This window comes from Ostrinia furnacalis, unplaced genomic scaffold, assembly GCF_004193835.3.
Source record: "Ostrinia furnacalis isolate ACB-3 unplaced genomic scaffold, ASM419383v2 OfSCF5009, whole genome shotgun sequence".
Taxonomy (NCBI): domain Eukaryota; kingdom Metazoa; phylum Arthropoda; class Insecta; order Lepidoptera; family Crambidae; genus Ostrinia; species Ostrinia furnacalis.
This window is the reverse complement of record NW_021135248.1, coordinates 28,368-52,108: the sequence shown is the minus strand read 5'-3', so window position 1 is coordinate 52,108 and position 23,741 is coordinate 28,368. Positions and strand designations below refer to the sequence as shown.

At 35.3% G+C, this 23,741-nt stretch overlaps 2 protein-coding genes across 2 annotated transcripts; one reads left to right on the top strand and one right to left on the bottom strand.

The window, feature by feature from the left end:
• Positions 1 to 1,734: 1,734 nt before the first annotated feature.
• On the top strand, positions 1,735 to 14,328 carry LOC114360427 (probable 3',5'-cyclic phosphodiesterase pde-5). Its single transcript, XM_028315139.1, has 15 exons — positions 1,735 to 2,529; positions 2,826 to 2,974; positions 3,688 to 3,834; positions 4,292 to 4,330; positions 8,204 to 8,331; positions 8,439 to 8,516; positions 8,620 to 8,778; positions 9,191 to 9,361; positions 9,564 to 9,784; positions 10,104 to 10,388; positions 10,551 to 11,115; positions 11,201 to 11,359; positions 11,557 to 11,735; positions 12,116 to 12,308; positions 13,402 to 14,328. The coding sequence occupies exons 2-15, from the start codon at positions 2,902 to 2,904 to the stop codon at positions 13,927 to 13,929; spliced, it is 2,925 nt and encodes a 974-aa protein (XP_028170940.1). The 5' UTR covers positions 1,735 to 2,529; positions 2,826 to 2,901; the 3' UTR covers positions 13,930 to 14,328.
• On the bottom strand, positions 14,233 to 17,127 carry LOC114360428 (macrophage migration inhibitory factor). The gene is made up of 3 exons (XM_028315140.1): positions 16,975 to 17,127; positions 15,917 to 16,092; positions 14,233 to 14,396 (listed from the first exon to the last, which is right to left on the bottom strand). The coding sequence occupies exons 1-3, from the start codon at positions 17,080 to 17,082 to the stop codon at positions 14,318 to 14,320; spliced, it is 363 nt and encodes a 120-aa protein (XP_028170941.1). The 5' UTR covers positions 17,083 to 17,127; the 3' UTR covers positions 14,233 to 14,317.
• Between the last annotated feature and the right edge of the window lie 6,614 nt (positions 17,128 to 23,741).

The following is a 23,741-nucleotide window of genomic DNA, read 5'->3' as shown; positions in this document are numbered from 1 at the left end:
GCAGCTTTTTTGATCTTAAAAATAATGATCGAAACACATGATTTTCACTATTTTTATTACTGCTCAAGACAGTGTTTTATTATTGAATGAAAATAAACAATAAAATCGAAGTATTCATACTAACCTGATAGTTGTAGTTTTATCCATATTTACATATTTAATTCATAAATCCACAAATTGAATGACACATAAAAACCGTTGCACCGTTTGAATGACAGGAATGTCAGTTAGCGGAGTGAAGTGCGTAACATAAGCGAACCAATCACAGAGCACTATTCAACACTCTGATTTTGCATAGTCAAGGGTCGTCTAAGTATTGTTTATGAATTGAAAGGCTTGTCATATGGAACGCATTGAGAAATGTCTCATTTCGCATAGCGTTTCTGCTTCACATAGGTAAGTATCATTTGTGAATACGGGTGATAGCGAATTTGTATGTTTAACAACATGCAAACAAAACAATGCAAACAAAATTAACATGAAACTATACAAAACAACACAGGAAAATCATCGTAGTTTATCGAGGGCGTGGCCTACCGAGATTTCACTTTTCAATATACAGTGTGAGTCACGTTAAAGTGTACATATCAAAATAGATGAAACTAGACCTATTTTTATCGACAAAAAAGAGGTCAAAAAATTTTTGAGATTTTTTTTTAATTTTTTATAGAATTTTTTTTCTTTCAATTACTTATTGTAAAGAAAACATAATAACTTTTAAACTAAGCGGTATATCTTGATACAATAAAAACAGTAACAATGCTAAATAACAGGCAATACTAAAAAAATACATAAAATACACAAAAAAGGCCAACAAATAATAAAAAATTATACTTTTTGAAAAAAATCCGCTTAAAAAATCGTGTTTTTTTGGTTATTTGATAAATTTCTCCAAAAAATGCCCCTATAACAGGTAGTTTTTATTACTTTGTATTATTCTCTATCATATTACCTTCGTAAAACGAAAAATTGCATGTCTCTATCCCTATCACAACGTTTGCAATGATCGTTTGAACTAAGCCTCTCCGGGCGCGCCATTCAACGCTTCGTTAACAACAAAACTGAAAATGGCTCTAGATTTGTAATTTTAATAAAGACAAGTTAGATTTCAAATAAAAACAAAAGATTTCGAGGTAAATTAAACATTTTAGTTAAAATTAAAATTGTCTCTACCTGTAGCGGAGAATAATGTTGTGGCAGGCCTTTGTTCAAACGATCATAGCAAATGTTGTGAAAGGGATAGAGACATGCGATTTTTGGTTTTACAAAGATAATACGATAGAAAATAATACAAAGTAATAAAAACCACCGGTTGTAGGGGCATTTTTTGGAAAAATTTATAAAATAACCAAAAAAACACGAATTTTTAAGCAGATTTTTTTCAAAAAGTATCATTTTTTATTATTTGTTGGCATTTTTTGTGTATTCTATGTATTTTTTTAGTATCGCCTGTTATTTAGCATTATTACTGTTTTTAATTTATCAGGATATACCGCTTAGTTTAAAAGTTATTACATTTTCTTTACAATAAGTAATTTGAAGAAAAAAAATTCTATGAAAAATTAAAAAAAAATCTCAAAAATTTTTTGACCTTTTTTTTGTCGATAAAAATAGGTCTAGTTTCATCTATTTTCACATGTACACTTTAACGTGACTCACACTGTATTGTTGTTACGCCATCTATCTCCGAAATCTCTTGTTTGACTTTGAAGCTTGACTAAATTTATAAGCAGCTGCCAACTAATCTGCTTACCACTGGTGTCGTGTGTTTTGTATTTTCGCCTCGAATGTATTTCGCACTAATGAAATCATGAGTGGCAAGCGTCAAGCACGATTGCTACCTCCAAACTCTAAATCACATTCAGGATGTTAATTATGTTTCGTAGAACATAATGGTGCCATTAAATGATAACACTTTTTACGGTTTTTGCGAATATATTACAATCATGACAGTTCAGTACAATAGAAAAATGGTAGAGTGAAAAACAAAAGAAGCCTTATAAAAATTAAAATTAAAACGCCACGCTGCACAGAATAGTGCAAAGAGGTTGAACGCCGCAACATCACAACAGCTGTGCCTTCCGCCACTGTGCCCGGCTGGATAGATCGGAGTCGTCAAAAGGCCGTGTTTGAAGATCGTTAGAAGGGGTGCCGATAAGGAATGTAAATGGCGTAAGCGCCTCCGTCGGGTCTGCATCGGGTTCCAGGACACGTGAGTCAGCGGCCTAGAGTTCACTATAACCCCGCCTCAGGGTATGGAGCAAAACATTCTTTTGTCGCTGCTTCTGAGAGAGGATCAAACCTCGGACGTCTGTGATTACAGCCATTAACAAGACATTGGTTCTGAAGAAGTTGTTACATCGCGGTCCTCAGGTCATAACTATAGCAAGCAGCGGTTGAAGCAGATCTGGACCTGATAAAAGCAGAAGCAGAGTTCACGACCACCAAGCGGATGCGTTGGAAATTTATCCCGTCAACTCTTTTTATGAATCGGTGGAAATAATAGCTTCAAAATGTTATAATACTCTGGTACAAGATAAACATTTGATTTTCTTTGTAGATTCGAGTTCTATCCTCGGCTTCTTTGGTCACCTACACAGAATTCACGTGGGTGGGCTTGCTTGACAACTCCACTGGAAACAGTTTTCAATCTATGTACACATTGGTTGGACAGTGTTGTAACAAATATTGTGACCTATATCAGTCAATGCCATAATAAAGATTATTTTTGTTTCATAACATTATTATTATAAATTGTACCCAAACATTATTCTCTGGTTGATACGATAAATGTGGTTGAATTTCTCAAATTATATTGTTCGCAGAAATTACTGTAGTAGCTCGCTTTTATTTGGGGGTAGACTCCTAGCGTCGACAAGCGAGGTGTGAGCTCAATTCATAATGCAATCAAGTAGAAATCGTGCGCCGGGCTACCGTTCTCCAAGACTGTTGCCACCTATACCGAATGGTTCTGGTAAGTGAAAAGACAATGCCGGAAATTGGCGTCTTTTTTTTTTCGCGCGGCCATCGACCAAACCTTGTTTTATGATTACAAAATAGTGTAATAAACCAAACTTACTATGACATGTATACCTCTAAACTCAGTCCGAACTGAGTTACGAGTATTAGAAGTTTGATGATTTTACATACTAGATTTGCTTTTTGCGCGCAAGTTTTGTAAGAAATTGCAACAAAATAGTGACATTGTATGTGTAAACAAACAATACCATCCATTAAAGGCTCTAAACATCAGTATGGAGTAGAATCAGCGCAATAAAAAAATACCGCAATGTTTTGTTCAATTTCTTACAAAACTTGCGCGCAAAAAGCAAATCTAGTATGAAAATCATCAAACTTCTAATACTCGTAACTCAGTTCAGACTGAGTTTAGAGGTATACATGCCGTAGTAAGTTTGGATTATTACACTATTTTGTAATCAAAAAACAAAGTTTGGTCGATGGCCGCGCGAAAAAAAAAAGACGCCACCTTTCATACAAAATCTGGCATTGCCATTTCTTTTTTGTCTTTTGAGTGAAATTCTCATACCTATCTTTAAAGCCCTGGTTTCCCTAAATAAATGAATATTAATTGTATTGTATTCATACAAATTTTATTAGATGATAATAATAAAATAATATTGGGATAATAATTCAATTATCAATTTATAACTTTTATGTTTTGTGTAGGAGAAAGTTCCTCAGAAGCTTATCTAAAGCCGTGTTTGGGAGAACAAAAGATGTGGTCCAAATACCACAGCGGATGTGTCGACAAAAGTCCGACACGATTTGACTGTGTTCCTGGAAAGTCACAGAAGAAGAAAACTCCGTCTTTAAGTAAGTGAAAAACTCTTAACTAATTTATGATAAGTTCAGTTGTTCAAATTGTTATCCCGTCATTTAGCTAGTTATGAAATCCAAGGTTCGTACCTTGATTTCAGATGATACTCTTGTGTGGGGTCGTATTACCTATTATGATGTAATGTGTACCACCTATCTATGTCTGTGTAATCGCATGTGTTATTCCCGATGTGTATGAGTTAGTTGTGGAGGCGCAGGCGCATTGCTCGGGCGCTGCGCCTATAAACCGGAATTTACTAAATACGACGTCAACGACGTGTATCATTTATTATCCCACGTTCACGGCGGACACACAGCCGTGACACTTGTCAGGTAGCGCGCACGCTGAATTCTGTGCCCTTCACTTTCTTTCATTTTCTTCCAGAATTCCAGATTGGCTAACTGTTAAAGAGTAGACTATTGATAAAATTGTTTAACAGTGCTTTTGTTTCAGTAGCTGATCGCATCACCAGACGATTTAAATTTATCAGAGGTGGGTAAAATAAGGAGCGACAAATAATTGTAAAAACTAAAGTCACTTAACAGTCTTCTCGCTTTGATTTAAAACTCGTAGTTAATAACTTTTTTTAAAACATTTTATTGTATTCAGGCCAAAGGATGATGCAAGAGTTCGTTTGTACCTATGAAATCTAATTCCCGTTCCAGTAGTGATGTGTGATATTATGTTTACAGGCCTTGATTAATTGTCGAAGTTGATTAATTTTATTAATCAAATCAAATCCAGTAATGTGGTTTTTCGTTCACAAAATAAAGGCAGGGGCTACTGTTGTGGATATCAATCTACACAATGTAAAACTGTGGTACCTACTTCGTATATTACTTTGTGTAGGAATATTAGCTAATTTAAAGAAAAACGAGAAAACTTTTGTAAAACAAGTGCATTCACTTTTTTTTAGTAAAAAAGTCAAAAAGACATTTAAAAACAATAGAAATATAAAAAAACTACAATAAGTTAAAAATCCCATCAAAAACAATACTTGTCAAAAAAACCAAGTCTCGCAACTCAGTTGTTCTACGGTAAAAAGTTGTGAGATCCATGTAATACCAAGTCCAGGCCAGGAAATCTTTAACGTTTTACATAAATATATTGACTTGGCCATCGCACTAAATAATTTAAATCACACGTATTTTCATGCGATGGCCAAGTCAATATATTTATGTAAAACGTTAAAGATTTCCTGGCCTGGACTTGGTATTACATGGATCTCACAACTTTTTACCGTAGAACAACTGAGTTGCGAGACTTGGTTTTTTTGACAAGTATTGTTTTTGATGGGATTTTTAACTTATTGTAGTTTTTTTATATTTCTATTGTTTTTAAATGTCTTTTTGACTTTTTTACTAAAAAAAAGTGAATGCACTTGTTTTACAAAAGTTTTCTCGTTTTTCTTTAAATTAGCTAATATTCCTACACAAAGTAATATACGAAGTAGGTACCACAGTTTTACATTGTGTAGATTGATATCCACAACAGTAGCCCCTGCCTTTATTTTGTGAACGAAAAACCACATTACTGGATTTGATTTGATTAATAAAATTAATCAACTTCGACAATTAATCAAGGCCTGTAAACATAATATCACACATNACTCGACTTGGCGGTTGCACTACCGTGCCCCCAAATATTTTAGTTTTTCCTTGATTCATACACCAAACACTACTTATATTCCAAATTTGAAGCTTCTAGGTCTGCTAGAAGTGCCTTAGAATTTTGATGATCGGTGAGTCAGTCAGTGAGTGACAAAATTAAGTAACTTTGACCCGTTATAATTCTTAAACTACTGGTTCAAATTGAATGAAATTTTAAATATACCGTGTCTTTACAATGCCTGCATAGCTAATGAAAATTCAGCCTTCTAGTTTTATCCACAACGAAGTTACAGGCGGTCGAAAATGGCCTGAATTGCTTCGAGAAAAGGATGGTACGGCCGTGCCGCTTTTTTGCTCGACTTGGTGGGGGCACTGCCGTGCCCCCAGATACAATTTGAAAAAGGTTTGCTGTTGCCAACAGCTACAAATCCCTTATGTCTGATGTATCCTACTAGCCACGATAGACACGACGTGAGCACCACAGGTACCTGCGGTTTATCTTCTAGTCAGGCATGTAAAAATTACTTTTATTTCATTTAATAAAAGAAACGGTCCTTATAGTATGTAGAAAAAAAAAAGATTTTTTCTTTACATCCATCTCCACAGTTATAACCTAAGCCTTCTGAAACAAAAAAAATTTCAACCGCTTTATAATCTTTTAAAGAGCCAAACGTTGGTATAAATTCAATTTCATCAGATGAACATAAATTTTTTAGGCTTTCGAAGTGTCTCTAAATAAATTTTATATGGGTTCGATCGAAGTTATAACAGACCTCCTCTTTGCAAGCATTTCATTTTAATAATACTTCATTTTCAATTCTCTGTGAAGAGCAACTATGCTTGGAGCTCCTTACAATATTACACTTTTCAATATTTATTGTAATACCTCCACCGAGAAGTGGCATTTTTAATATTGGAACTTAGAGCCGAAGAAAGTGATTTTGCTAGAGGCTTCAAAAACCCTATACGTGACTTATAACTTTTATGATAATTTATAGATGACAAAATGACAGTAATTTACAATAGCTTGCTAGGCTCCTGTTAGCTCTGTTGTATTGGGCGCCTGTAAACGGTAGTAACTGATGTTTCGTCCGTGGAAACCGTCACGTTGAACAAAATGACAGCGGAACAGCTAATTTTATTTGAAACTGAAAACCACAATTGATATTCAAACTTGCCTACACGACATTTAAGCTGAAAACTCAGGGCTGCAAGGGGATGGGGCACTTTTGTCCAAACATGCGATAGGTACCTATTTATAATCTTAAAATTGAAAATAGTTATCTGTACTTGTAGCTGACAGCTGTCATAACTTGTCTTTCAGGATATCAAAACTCTGATTCCTTTCTATAGTGTTTGTCATTATTACCTCGACAGCCCCAAGCATATAATGTAATAATTCTTTTATTTAAATTAAAACTTAGTTTCAGAAAAAGAAATACACTGATCCATGGACCTATAAAAAAAGTCGGACGGATTCTCATCAACAAAATACTGTGACATTAGGATACACCAGCTTGCCTGTACGTACAGGCCGGCACGCACACATTCACACCCTGATACATCACTTCGAGTGCAAACTTCACACAGTTGACACATTTAAGCAGCGAAAAAACAACACGAATACGACATATCTTGTGTGATGAAATTGTGTAAAAACCGTTCTGTTCGAACAAACAAAAATTAAGGAATCACATTTCACAGGCAAAATAATAATCCAATCACTTATTTCCCGACATTAAAATATTGAAATTAATTGAAATCAAACGTCATTCACTCGAAAAAATAATACGTCAAAGACCAGTGTTCTCAGTTATTTACGTGGGAAAATTACCCGAAATATGGGAAATTATAATAATTTTAGGACTTTTTAGTTATTTATTACGCATACTATGGAAATAAAATAATTTATGATAAAATAATTGTGTTTTAATGGGATATATTCTTACAGGCAAATTTGATCCTTCCCAAAAACGTGGAACTGCGAAATTCAAATTTTCTTACATTGATTGCAAGTCAGTGTCAGGTTGTATGTTAAAAACAATCTATCAGAGATAATAATAATATATTGATGATGCATAAGATTATGATTATAATGTACCTACACAAGATTCGTAATTTGTAACTGCGTGAATCATTTTTGATCAACATTATGTACATACCCTGACACACTGACTTGCAAACAATGTAAGAAAATTTGAACATTGAAAATTTCGCGCCTACCTCAACGCATTCACCTTTCATCCTTTTAAAATGGCACGGAATAATTCTGTCTACATTTCCAAGTAACATCTACCGATCTATGTTTTTCTTAAAATAAATGGGTAAAATGTTTTGGCTAATATGGCATCCCTAAATTCACTCACACAATAGACAAACGCCAAAATTTTGCGTCACAGTTTTGTTGTAGCGCTAGTTCCGTCCGCCTTTTTTTATAGGTCCATGCACTGATCGTTAAAAAAAATTGAGTTTGAGTGCTCATTGTAGTAAGATCATGCAAGCGTCAATTGATGTGCCTAAAGCCAATTACAAAATTGCTCTTCAGTAAATCTTGGGAATTTTATCATCATCTAAACATAAAACTGAGTGCTATTTATTATACTGTATATGTAGTTCTGAACGGGCTAACAATCGGAACTTGGTGCCACAGTAACTTTTGTTTAGGTTACTAAGAGATTTTCTGCGTCGTATCACACATCATTTTTGCAGTATCCTTTGTAAGAAAATAAACTACTGCTATTAAGTAATTTATCAGATGCAGACAGCCGGGAAGTTTTGAACTATTTGGACCGCAACAGGGACTTTCTAGAAACCTACGTACTTGAGTCAGTGCCTATAGAGGAGATGGAGCGATGGTTCTTTAGGAAAATTAAACAAAATTTCGTAAGTAAAGAGAGCGCATTGCAAGTACCTATTAAATTAATAATGGAATGTTCTTTTGCTAAGTTACTTTTGGGTTTTATGGACAACTGAAATAATATATTTTGCAGATTGATGATGACACACCAAGGTATGAGAGCAGAACAAAGATGAATCATAAAAGTGTATCTACAATGCCAACTTTTGTAGTAAGTTTCTAATAACACGAGTCAGGAAACGTGTAATTAACAAAAGTTATAAATTCCAGACATACATACCTACTATATATTTTTTACCATTTTTGTTTTATAGAGTCTGGTGAAGGATCTACAAAATGAATTAAGTGAACACACAGTGCTATGGGAACTTGCTAAAACCATTGCCTTGTCAGTTGGTGTGGATGCGTACATAATTTACAAGCTTTATCCAGATCATCCTACATTCGTACAGTGTTTTGTAGCTGATGACAAAGTTAGTATACAATTCTCTGCTAATTGTGACAATACAGGTATAAAGTTTATTTTAATGACATTTTTTTTTGTTGAATCATTTTATCATCATACATTTCTGGTGAAAACTTTTACAACCACTAAAGATGCCAAAGTGTTCAGTTTGATGTGTCATCGTTAACGTCGATTTCTATTATATATTTTCACAGATTATACTTACTTTTGATTTAGGTAATAGTGTACTTCTATAGTGTTGGACTTTCTCAAATTACGATAAATTGCACCCCATAATATTATTCAATTAGTACCTATCTTGAGGACCGGTCGTTATAAAAAGCCTTGGGGAGACCTTTGTCCAGCAGTGGACGACATTTGGCTGAAACAAACGAACGAACGAAGTATTTATATTCAAGTAAGATCAACATAATTTTCAGAGTAATACATCTACACTGACACTGGATCGAGTTGACCTTGATCAGGTAACGCTAGTTTTGGAAGCTGCCAAGAAAATGACCTCATTAAGAGTGTCACGGCATGAAGATCCAGCCAGATTTCCAAAAACACCTCGAGCTATTTTCGAAACTTTAAAGGATATGGATACATCTGTGAGAATTTTCATTTTAAAATCAGCGAATTGTTTGTTTCTGCTATTTTCTTCTTTCATTCAATGATTGTCTCTGTCAAAATTAAGAAATCTACAGCAATCAGTAGTTTGACTTTGGATTAAAGTACCTCATTCCATTGCTTGATTGAGAGATTTCCCAGTATTTTTACAACACTAATAACCTAAGAAAATAATTCTTTCAGATAGAAGCAAACCACATTTTATATCAGCCCATTTTAATTTCGAACGGCAAGACGGGTTATGTTATTGAAATGTGGAGAGTCCATGATAGGTTTAGGGAACCAGATGAACAAGTAAGCTCCAGCTTCATGCTTTGGGGTAGTTTGGCGCTCCACTACTGCAATATGTATCTTGACAAAAAGAGAGAGCGGAATATGTCAGACTTTTTACTGGACGTGGTTAAGTATGTCATGATGATTAAAAAAATATAATTTCTTTTTTCTCTGTAGTAAAAGTAAAACGTATAAGACATTTGAAGTAATAGGATTGTGTAGATAAATGATTTATTTTCTCGACATTTTTTACGCATACAATCTTCTATTTTCTTCTTCTACGTTAGAAATGAACGAGATTAGATTTATAAAGATTAGATTTTATAATCTTAGATATTATTCACTTGATCTGAAAAGAGCACTAAATATTCTTCTAACATTTAGTATAATTTGTCATCCTCCATTTTGGAATAAAACCATACATATAAACAAAATAATTTTAATTTCAAGGGCAATATTCGAGGAAATGGTGTCATTAGACCAGCTGATTAAAAGAATCTTAGAGTTTGCACAGCGCCTGGTCAACGCCGATAGAGCATCCTTGTTCCTGGTCGACTACAGAAACTTCGAACTAGTCTCCACAGTGTTTGATCTGAAATTTGAGCCAGGCCACGAAAGAGATTTGGAAAAGAAAGAAATTAGAATGCCAATTAATAGAGGAATCGCTGGGCATGTTGCACTGTCCGGTGAGACTATGAACATCCCTGATGCTTATTCAGATTACAGGTTCAATAGGTATGGGATGGAGTTTTAATTATATTTTTAATTCCTTGCTGACTTAAGCTATTTTATTACCACATTGATCATAATTAGTTGAAGAGATTATTTTGCAATTTTGGTGCGTACCTATGCCGAATCGTAAAATAAGGTTGTCATTTATGAGTTTTATTTTTACAGGGAAGTCGATGAAGCTACAGGATATAAAACTATTAGTATTTTGTGTATGCCAATTAAAGTAGAAGGGAAAGTAATTGGGGTAGTCCAAATGGTCAACAAAAGAAATGAAGACAACTTCGACCGTGAGGATGAAGTTTCTTTTGAGATTTTTTCGACATTTTTTGGCTTAGCTTTACACCATGCCCGCTTATACGACAGAATAATGAGGAAAGAGCAAAAATACAGAGTTGCATTAGAAGTTTTGAGTTACCATAACACTTGTAGGGAATATGAGGTACAAAGGATGCTTGAAAATTCAGAAGATATTGAAGTAAAACTGAATGATTTTGCTTTAGATCCATATAAGTTAAATGAGTATCAAAAATGTAGATGTGTAATAAAAATGTTTGATGATCTCTTTGAGTTATCTAAATTTGATTTGTTGACTCTGACAAGATTTGTTCTTACTGTAAAGAAAAATTACCGTACTGTACCATATCATAACTTTGACCATGGTTGGTCGGTTGCACATGCGATGTATGTTATTTTAAAGAATGACAAAGAACAAAGATTTGATTATATAAGGGTTAGTATTTATTTTAATTTGCAAAATTTTACATGACTATAGGTTATTGCGCTATGTTACCAAACAACAGCTTTTTTCTTTTCAGAGGCTAGCGCTTTTTGTATCTAGTTTGTGTCACGATCTAGACCATCGTGGCTACACTAACAAGTACATGAGCGAGACTGCATCCCCTCTTGCAGCCATGTATACCACGTCTACTCTAGAGCATCATCATTTTAATATCACTGTGACGATATTGCAGCAGGTAAACCATAAAAATAACTATTGAAATATTTATAATCATACACGTTTAAATAATTTCCCTTGCTTCTAAAATTCTAAGACAGTAAAATGTAGATGAACGACAATAATAAGTTATTCACTAACTATTATAATCGCAATTATAAAGCAAAGGCAGAATATCGAATTTTTTATTCTAAAAAGTATTATAATTATTTGCAGGATGGTCATAATATTTTCGCCCACATTTCAAGTGAAGAGTACAAAGAAATTTTAGGCTATATTCGTCAAGCTATCCTGGCAACTGATCTCGCAGCCTTCTTCCCAAATTTAGAAAAAATTAAAGAACTACACAATGATAGTAGCACTCAAAAATTTAATTGGGAGGTTTCAAGTCACATGTAAGTGTTTAGGATATGCCACGTACAATGTTTTGAAAATTAAAAATTGCACTAAAATACTATTGTACACAGTAACAGTATCACAGTAAAATAATATTTGTAGCGCCTACTATAACGCGATGCTTGTGTACTTTCATCTGTTGGCTTCATTGCCTTTGCGAATGTTAGGTCACCATCACGGCTTTGATTGTATGGCAAGTTTTTATTTTTGGGCAATAAATGCGAGCAGTTGTATTTTTTTTATTTATACAAATTCATGTGCATTTTAACTAAATTAAAGCGCTTCAGCGAATGTATGTAATAATATCGATCTATCGAGCTTTGACTAAGGCTCTGAACAATAAACATATAAAAATAAACAAAGTTCATTTCTATTTTAGAGATTTAGCTATGGCTATATCAATGACCGCAGCTGATTTGTCAGCCTCAGCAAAGCCTTGGGAGGTTCAAATAAAAACTGTTAAAGTCATATTTGAAGAATTCTATGATCAAGGTGATAAAGAGCGGGCTATTGGGAAAACACCTATTCCTATGATGGATCGAAACAAACCAGAGGAGCAGCCAGCCAGTCAGGTTATTATATCACTCGCCTTATTTGTACTCAACGGCGATATTTATTTTAAAATGAACATTTACAATAACGAGATTATAATCATACTCGTAAATGCATAATATTGACTTGTCTTATAATAAATTTCTTGAAATAGAATTCATAATGCTGAATAGCAATTTATTTGAATGATTAAATCTAAAGGGTATTAGGTATCTTGAAGATTTGCACTTTACAGAAATAAGGCCCGATTTCCACCAAGGTGGAGCGGAGCGGAGACGAGATGTTGGCCAAAGAGCACATGACAAAAAGAGTAAGCTAATTATCTACCTAAGTTAATTACCTACCTTACTCACTGCAAGCATTGTATCGATATCGATAAAAATTACCTCTAGGTACTGCTGTATTGTCTGTAATGTTTCAAAGGTTTGTAAATGGAATCAAAGGGGCGCTTAGTACTTTTTCTCTTTGGAAAAACTGTTTGATATTGAAAATTATAATTATCTTTTATATCGATTCTTATTTTATTTGTCATTTTATTTTTTGTAATAATTATACTTGACAGGATTGAAATTATTGACAGCTGAAGTACTATTGACCATATGCCAGGCCCATCATTAGTTCTGATTTTTACCATTTGACGTTTAACAAGCGATTCTGAAACCTGAAGTGGCAGGGTTCGGAACTGGTAGCCCAGTATTGACGTAAATGTCATACTGATAAGGTTGTCCAATTTCTTTCTTCAACCTCTAATTCTTCTTCCTCAAGCCGTGAATACAGCTAATAGACTGACAGCTATCAGCTACTTACAGTTCACAAATCTCCTCTCGTCTCCGCTCCGCTTTGGTGGAAATAATCTACCAGCTCCGCTCCGCCTTGGTGTCCAATCCGGATACACGGGAACACTTGACCCGCGGTTTCCACACAAATTATTAAGCCCCTATAACTTCCGAATCTCTTTCGGATCCGACCAGGAGTCTGATCAGATCTAATGGAAACCGGTTCTTACACATCGAATCGTATTCAGTACGGGGTAAGGGGGTACTAACAAATAATTTTAAATAATTTCAAGATACTATCTAGTGTAATTATGAAAGTAGTACTTACTTGTTCCAGGTGGGTTTCTTGAGCCAAATATGCATACCGTGTTATGCTATGCTGCACAAAATACTTCCAAATACAGTAACAATGTACAAAATGGCAAATAAAAATCTTGAAAGATGGAAGTTCAGGGCTGAGAGAATTCTGAACAGTATTGAATCTGACTCTATTGAACATTTTGATGATGATGATGATGATGATCATTTATTACAAACCGTCGATGAGATTGGAGACGATGATATCAAGTATATTGTAAAGACCGATGAAGAAGAAACTAAAAGTTTGGTCGACGTTACTTTAGTCGATAAAGATGTGGAAGAAATAATAAGAAAACCTCCACTAGAAAACAGTCAGTCTGTGGACACATTTTCATGGGAAGAAGAAGAATCGATTAAAAATGCTATAACAGAAAATACTGTCTTTTGGAGAGATGGTGATGGAGTAGCGTGGATTGACGAGGAAGGAGTAGTCGTCAAATCCAACGCTTTAAAAGGGGTTGTTACCAACGTGTGTGAAAGTGAGGTAAATAGCACAAAACTATAAGAACTTACAAAATTGTTAGCGACTTAATGGATGTTTCTAGAGTGTAGATGAGTATTATTGTCTATTTGTAATTGTAAAAAATAAAGCCGATTATGTAATAAACATGTATTCAGAAATTGAAAATCTTACAAATTTAACATTGCATCGTTGTGACTGTTTATTCTGTTACAGCATTACAACTAGGTTACATTTTCAGTTTTGGCTGGCATACATTTTAAATTTTAATAAAGCGTCTTTAGGCAGTTCTTGTTCACTCCAACGAGTAAAATGCTTAAAATCGTTATGTTGTGCTATGTACAATAAAATTCTTTTTGTATTAATGCACCTTAGATATAAATGATTGTTGGAGTTTGTTTCCTTAGATATAAATGTTTGTTGGAGTTTGTTTTTATCCGAGGAGTTCTTCTGCCGTTTTTCCGAATCGTCCAACGTTGTGGCTCTGTATATCGTAGAGACTTATGAAAAATCTGCAAACATAAAATTATATTATTTATAAAAAAAAAATTTAGTTCCAATTGTTTGGAGAAAATCAAGTGAATGAAATGACAAGGAAGATATATCTTCTTGTTGTACTAATTTCTGTAATATAACCAATTTATTTAGTAATGTTGTGCAATAAAACTTTATATCTGTTGTTTGTGTTTCTCTAATCAGATTTGTCTTATATAATATAAGGCTGTAAGATTTTCTGTCATACTTCCTGGTCATGTCACCAAAGCAAAGTGCGATCAAATTGTTTATCGATAGCAGCTTTTTTGGTCAGTTTCAGTGATTTTGACAGGTTATGAGTTTAGACTGTAACTTGAAAATCTTATTGTATTGTTTTTAGAAAACAAACAGCATACACTGAAAACGCAGTGTCTCTGTAATATATGTCTAAAAATAATTTATGATACATTTCTTTTTAAAATCATTGAATGTATTGTTAATGTCAGGGATTGTAACAATTGCATATTCTAGCTAAGGCTGTGGTCTTCTTTCCTGAACACATTGTCATTGCTTACTACAGAAATGTACTGTTGTGGTTGCTGTATTTTAAGTGTTTCATTATCAAAATATGGAAACATCCTGTCTTTCTCTTCATAAATATTCAGTTGCCTTGTTATCCTCATTTTTCTTCGTATACGGCCATCTTCTGCATCTCCAAGTAACAAAAGCACCGAAATGTCGAATTTATATCCATTTTATATCATACACGCGAACACTGTTGTGAACGAGACGTCGTTGTTCGCCTGAGATGCACTTTTATTGACCGCAGACGCTATACCTGATGTTCAGACATCGATCGGAACGTTTATGCTAAAAGGTCGCAGCACACTTATTAACTCTGAAAGGAATGGTCAACGTATCAACTCGAACTATTCAGTATTGTTTGTATGAAATTCTTCGGCAGCCGATATCTTCTCTTAAATTCGGCCTCCGAAAGATCTCTTAGGATATTGCCAGAAGTATGGGTTTTTGTACAAACACTGGACAAACAATTGCGGTCATCTTGCGCTATATTGGTCTCAAACATCTTCCAAGTAAAACATAAACGTGCACCATCTTCGAAGTAAAAAAAAACTTACACCCAATTTTTACTTCTGGCGTATGTTTTAGCTCTCGCGTATGTCTACAGATAAGTGCTAATTCAGTGCTATACATATCTGAATGAACTCTAACGCGATGGTGAAGTTATGACATTGGCGATATCATGGTTCTCACAACCAAGTCGTTTCCAAAATAAAAAAGAAGAAGAAGTTAAAAAAACTCGCATTAAGCACTCAGGTGCCAGGTCAACCAGCGGTCGGGGAGCCGTAAGCGCGGCGTGTCGCCTAGACGACGAAGCCGGGGCGCTACCGATCCGCTTACATTAAGTCAGACGCGGCGATTTAACAGGAGACAACATACAAAAAGTTATTCTACAGAGTAATTGCTTTTATGGCGTAACCAGGAGGTATGATATGACACAAGATTTTATACATAAATACATAGTTACAATACATACCTGTCCGGCATGACGTTGATTTCTTTTGCCAGGAAGTCTGACAATTCCTTGACAATGACTCTATTTTGCTTGGAGTTCAGGTTTCCAATGGATTCCAGGGTCGCAACTGCTCCCGGGCTAGTGGAGTCCCCACCAAAAGATGCTATGCAGTCACCGGAAATAATGCATGTGAATTTCTGAAATAAGATCAATTGTGATACTAGTAGCCTGGCTTGAGTTTTCCATCTACTTGTGTATTAATAGACCTTTTTGTCCACCCGCTATTAGCCATTTACAAAGATAGACATTTTTACAAATACGTTAAAGTCTTAAAAGCACTGGTAGGTAGGTTTTTATTTACCAAATACTTATGTCACTGTCAGTGTACTTATAAAACTTTGAAGTTCATTCAGCACTATTTCTGATTACGACTAAGGTGCTAAAATATTACAACAGGCGTTTGATACTTCATCGATTTTAATTGAAGATGTATTTATTTATAATTACTTTTATTAACTAGTTTGTAGCTCAATAGTTTAGACGATTACTGGCCTGAATCGGCCATTAGTTATTAATAAGAAGTAATCAGAACTAAAACGAGCATATTAATTCGACCTTCTGTCAATGAGTTCACTTAATAAAAATGGTGTTGATGGTCAAATCTCAAAAACGTCAAAATAATCGTACAAGAAGAGTTTAGGATGTGGGGTTTTAAGGAATAGGCAGTAATAGTAATTCCATGGTTTCGCCCAAGCTTTTATTTAGTCTACGTTTAGTGGTAATAAGACGGAAACACATTTTTCTTATTAAATGTAGTTTCACTTTAACAAACAGTTTAAATATTATATCAAAGACTATTGGAAGAGAAAAAAAAGAAACCTAGCAAGACTAATATTATGCTACAGCTAAGATATTACAAATCACGATCGTAGATATCGAAAATTTCAAACACACTTCAAAGATCTTGTACACAGGCACTACATGCTTTTGTTTTTATCACTTGCACTCAAAATGATTATTTCTCAAATATTTATCAATTTTTCATGCACAATTTGTGATCGTTTTCTAATGGTACTTACATCAGCAGATTTGCCAACTACTCTTGATAATACAGGAATAATTTTATCAGCAAAATCAACTGGTATTTTGCTCTTCGGTACATTTGTCAGAATTGTGAAGCAAGGCATCTTTCTTGATTAACAGCTGGAGTTAGATTGAGACAATTTGATACGAGACACCGTGTTTAAGTGATATTGATTGAGTTATCAGTTTGTTTGAATAAAAACAAGCTATATTTATCATAGTATTACGTATAGCATGAGCACTTAGTGACAACCTGATAAGAATAGTATCAAGTGTTTATAATTTTATACTGGTGCACGAAATATGTAAATAATAAAATGTTGCAAAAAAGGCACATTTTATCGGAAAAGGTTTATTTTCGTCTTTAAAAATATTGCAATCGCTGATTGTCCTTCATCTCTGAGCAATCTTTCCCTCAGTCATACGTTCATAAATTGTTCATACTCCTCAGTCTCACTCACTCTAGAGCATTTAGAAGTAATGAGATTGGGTTATGGTAATGGTCAAAAGAGAGAATAAAAGGCCATCATAGTAGCGCGAGTATCTTTTCCACTTTGGTATTAATAAGGAATGTGCCCACCGATATTTTCCAATGTAGATGCCATTCTAGTTGTCATTTCTGTTGTCACTACACTATGTCAACTATGTTCCAGCACATTTCGCTGCTCTTAATGATTTACAAGGATATGTAAACAAAAGTTGTCGAATTGTATATTGTTCCTATTTATACATTGGTTGATGTTCAATTGGGTTCAAGTCAAGAAGACTAGCTGGCCATTGTAACAATTGAACTCTTGCCCGTGACCTATGATCTGTTGTCCTTGGCCAAATAAATAATAGCCACACGATAGACACTGCTCAATGTAGCTATAACAAAATAACTCCAAAAATTGAAGTGCGTTAAGTCTGCAGTTCACTGCCGTGACTTTTTTTTAGCCCATAGAGCTCATACAACCCCAAAAACCTAAAATTTGGCCACCTGACCAGTTTGGCAGACTACTGGCCTCATTGATGCGTCTATACAACATTTTGTTGTTGTTTTTTTATCTGCAATTCTGCAAACATTAGTTATACATACTTATTGTTTGCCTAAAATAAATTTCGCATTATTGAAGACATAATAAATTTCTATCTTCAATATCCGCCGCGATTCCTAACTGCGGCACAAGCGCGCTGACATCAGCTGGTTCAATTGGCGCGTCCAGATCGAGCCATCATCAATACGCACTACATAGTGCACTCTACTCAGGCGCAGCATAACTGCAAATGTTTACTTTTGAGCATGGTTTCTCGTCTGCACTCTTATCTCCATATCCAAAATTTAAAATAGAATTAATGGATAGTATGATGGGATAAAAGTTCCTCTTTAAAATCCACTTGCTTTGAACGGGCTTATGGCACGCTTATTCAGGCTTCCCTAGAGTCCCAACATTTTAGTTTATTGTCATGGCCTTCCGCTAGCTGCTTGAATCTGGTCAGCGCCTCAGTTGTCGTCCGAAGTTCATCAGGGGTAGCCGTCGACCAGTTCCACTAAGTTGGCCAGAATAGGAAATTCCGGAGCTTCTTCATAGGAAGTATCTGCTGTCTGCTCCTCCTCAGCTATTGAGTCTTCTCCTGAAATTTAACCTTTAACTAGTGACATGATAATTCCCCCCTCCCGTTTGAACCTTGACGACCGAACCGATAACACGTCTGCCTTCTTCTGTGGTCGTTTTAGCACTAAAATAAAAGCTACTAAGACGCTGGGTCGCGGCAAGCGAGGGAAGTGGTCAATTCTAAGAATTTGTAAAACATGCGACGCCAGTGAGACTACGTGTCACTAATTAGTTAAAGATTAAGTTACATCCGAACAATTCTGTTTCATTACTAAATTTTTCACTCTCAGTCTTCAATTGTGATCCTACCGGTTGTACTCTACAATAGAGTTCTCTTGTGCCTTGATTGATATGATAAGATGTCCTTCATCTAAGGTTTTAACTCTGGAGAGTCCAACGTAAGCATGCCCTTTACTAAATATAGAGGAGCCTATGTCGAGAAGAGCACTCTCAATCTCAAGGCTAAGGTCTTGTGATTTGTGTATAGTAATAGCACATGCTAAGCAAATAGGAAATTGTTCCTAGTGAACATATACATGGATGCGGGCAGCGCAGGACCGTTCATTGTGGAAAACCTTGTAAGAGGCCTTTGTTCAGCAGTGGACGTCATTTGGCTGAAACGAACATATACAGTATACTTAATATCTGAAACTTGGTCTTGTTGAATTTCTGATTTTTTTTATTATGGTATGGTATTTTGTTGTCGTTAATATTGCCACTGCAAAAATACAATTGTTTATTTGGTAACTTGACATTTCCTGATGACAACATCGCTCCTAAAATAACGTGCATCTCCCGTCTCATATCTAGAGATCGTTCGTTTCAGCTGAAAGACATCCACTGCTGGACAAGGATTTCCACAAAGACCGGTCCTGCGCCGCTCGCATCCAGGCGCCTCCCGCGACCTTCACCAGATCGTTGGTCCACCTAGTGGGAGCCCTTCCCACGCTACGTCTTCCGTCTTCATCACTTGATTTTAGCGATTCTGTGGGCTTTGTCAGTCACTCTGGTTATCCTACGGATCTCCTCATTTCTGATTCGATCACGCAGGGAAACTCCTAGAGATAAAACAAAACAAAACTTATCAACGTCTACAAAACGCATGTTATAGGCGATACAATCGTTAGTTATAAATGGTCATAAAAATATTTTATTGCTATTGTAACATCAACGCGTCATTGACAAAGAATTCATCGGATGCCAATGCAAGTGTGGGCGGGAACGGAGTATCGCAATCGACAAAACTTTAGTTCATTTTGAGGTAAGCACAGAATATGTTCCATTAACCTCATAAAATATGTTACGTATCTGGAAACTGGATTTTTACGCGTAGCTGTTCCGTATTGTTTAAAAACGTCACCAAATGCCCGCTTTTGTCGATTTTGTTATGTAGTTATCTGATTTGGCACTGGGGCGGTTCCCCCCCACTCCCCCCATCCAAAGGCAAGTCCATAAAATTTAAGATGGGTATACATATAGCGGGGAGATAAGGCACCCCAGAATGGTCTGGTGCCCCCCAGGATTTTTGGGTTGGGTCAGGAAAGCAAGAGATCACTATCGGCATTTTGTTTCAAAAGCATTCGTCCGCGTTAACATAAAGGTCTAAACTGACCCTAACCAACACAATAATAATGTTAGTAAGAGCATTACATAAAAAAAGATTACCACAGGCTAACATCAAAGCATGACCTGACCTTACTCAACATAATTGTAAAGTAAGTGAGAGTAGTAACATTGCACAAATATATTACCAAAACCCGATGATCGTATGCGCAAAGAAATCAACCATTTTACGATTAATTGCATTCGCGATCAAATTCCAAAGTTTGTGTGCGTTTGTTATTTATGACCCTTACAAAATTATTCTCTGTTGCTTTTGGTATCGTGTAATGTTGTATAACATGGGTATTTTTGGGGCTTTAATGTTCATGTTGTTATTAAGTTAATTGCTAAACGTTGAAATAACAACGTGAACATACTGATTTCATCACTTTCTAGCGGACGTCTCGATTGCTAAATAGTATATTACGTTACGTACGACTTATGACCTAAAGGGTGTACAAAATTTAAAAATACTTCGAATAGAAGGAGGAGTGAAGACTACTTGGGAATCAAAATAAAAATAAAACTGTGCGTCTGCTTAACCAGTGGTTATGTGTACCAATGGACAGACCGGAAGCAGTCCGATGATGACAATAATAAATACATACTCCGAATTAAAAGAAGAAATACTCAGAATATGGAACTTACAAAAAGCCTACATTGTACCCCTGGTTCTCTCTAGTACGGGTGTTATACGCAAACACTTACACCATAGCCTCAAACTTATTGGATCTTCCGGAAAATAGTTTTATCACAATGCAATAAGCAGCTATACTAAACACCTGCAGAATAGTACGGCGTTTCCTTCAAGATGAGCCTGCTGCCTCAGGGGGCCCATCGTAATACAAATATTTTAAAATCAACTAGGGATCAGTTACTTGGCCATGCCCGTAGCTGATCTTATAATTACCAGCCCTTAAAGCTGAGATAAAAAACACAAACATATAAATAATGATGATGATGATGATGACTCAATGTTAAAGCAATTGCATCGAATGAACGTTATATATACGCGTAATATTAATGATCAGAAACAATTAGTTGAAACGTTGGTTTATTGGAACCTACTCATATTTATTTCTATTTATTTACTTTAGAACTATTGTAGAATTAAATATTATTCTCTCTTTCCAAATAAATTGCAAACCAATGACAAACAATTCAAGAAACCTTTCGAAACGCGTTCTAGACGCGTTTTAGTGCCGAATCCTAAAAGGTTTTTTACGTTGATACCTGTTAAAACTCTTCTTCACAGGTATTTAAGATTGGAATCAAAAGTAGCATCCAATTAAAATAATATATTTAGCTTGGATTGTCATTAACGTATCATTTATTGCTGCAAGTAACACCAGTAACAGTTATCACTTTTTTTTTACTCCAACAGCTATTTAAAAACCTTCTCAATTAACCTAATGACAATGGACATGGCGCACAATTTTTGTTGAAGATGCCAAAAAAAACTACAAAAAATTAGAATGAATACTGTATTTTTACTTTTTTGATATCTTTAAAAATGACTGAAATATTCAAGCTCAAAGTGCGCTCTTCCGCTAGGAGCAATTTTCCGCGCGGATTTTGAAAATGTGACGTAGTAACATGAAAAGCTGCATGTAAGATATTATCTGTGTGCAATGGTTAGAATGGTTAGTAGGGGAGCCGAAGCGGGGATTTCGGGATTTGCTAAAGAGTGGCAGACTAACATACAAGGAAATACTTTGTACCTGGTTGAGTACCTCTAAGTATGAATTTTTGATATAAAATGGCATTAGTGTTTTAATATTAAACCAGTTTGATAAGCACAACATTTTAAATAGCTAGGTATAATAAATTTTATAATAATACATTAACTTAAAATTACTTAAAAACTAAAAATTTAAAATTACTAACGATAAAAACTATTTACAAAATAAAAAATACTTCACCCCCAGCGCCGCAGTCAGGAATGGTGCCCAAAAGGCTGGCAGCATTGCCACGTTGAATGGCCAGGCTAATTCTCTGGCCGAAATAGCTGCCAGCCTTTTGATCACCGGTCACCTCGTAGTTTGAAATGTGATTGAACGATGACAACTAACAACAGTTGTCAGTTAGGTAAAATTTTATTTTAGTTGGAAAAAGACAAAAAGTGGTAAATGGGTTAACGTGCGGGGGCTGCAAAATCATGTTGTGACGTCACTCGCGAATATTGGAAATTTTTGAAAATTTTAAAATGTCCGTAAACTTCTCGAGGCTCTATCTTCGGTAATACTGGATGGATCGAGGTGAAATAAAAACTAGTGTAATGTGTGTGATCTAAACTTTAAATTAAGTCATAATTTAACTTAATATTACAACTTATGCGTGTTGTCCATTACGGATGATTACGTTACTTTTTATCATTTTCACTGTCGAAAATGCAAATCAGACCAATTTACTTTCCACCGATCCCCGCGATGATCTGTGTTCACACCATTGTGTCGATGACAATAACAAGTGTAAGTTCAAGTACGAGTGGGTATAATCTTTTCCCATAGTCGGTCATAGATTATTACAGTACGCGTGGCAGATACACCAGTCCTTTGTGTTTAAATTTGATTATATTAATGTATAGTCTAGGAATTAATTCGTGACCCCCTTTAGATTGAATAATTGGCTGGCACCATAAGAACTATATTTAACTGTTACTAAGCAGCGTTAACATAGACATCAAAGAGGGCTCGGGTTATAAGCTAAGTTACGCGCGAACATAATAATGGCCGCAACATGACAGAGACATGAATGCGACTTAAATCGGTGCCACGACATTCTTACCAGATTCTATGATGATCAATGAGTGTTTCTGTCGTAGTTCTTTCTTTCATTTTGATTGTCCCATCTTTGGTTGGACCATAAAGCCCTCAAGATTTTCAATTAGATTTAAATCTGCATTTCGTACTCTGCATTTCGTATTTTGATTGAATCAGTTTCTTAAACTTCTGGCAGTATGAATAGTGACATTGTCTCACACAAAATTAGGGTTTGCAAGTCCCGGTACTAAGGAGTGTTACTGAATTCCCGGTACCAGGTCTAAGCCAGTACCGGGAAAACCGGGAAATTCGGGAATTTCGGTACCCACGTAAATGGTTATTATTTATTAAAACAAATTACCTAATTTGTACGTAATTTTAATAAAAATGTACCTAAATAGGTTAACAAAAATATTAAACTTTTTCTGTTCAGTTCAATTGGTTTGTTACCTTAATAATAAATCAGTCCAAACAGTTACACAACACGACAAAACTAGTTATAAATGCCTATTAAAAATCATAACCGCCATATTCATAAAAAGCAACAATCGTTTAATCAACCTATTTTAGTTAAAATATGTTTTCTCACTTTCTATCAATGTCAAATACTGGCAGCGACAAGAGTTAAGAGTGCCTACTCTTAACTCTTGTGCGCCTGCACACCGTTGATTTTTAGTTGGCCGATAGTTATGCCCGGTTTTAAATTGTATGAAGAATCGGCCAAATCGAATCGGCGTAGTGTGCGCACTCCCATACATGCCTATACTGATCAACTGCACGACTAAACTATCGGCCGACAAAAAA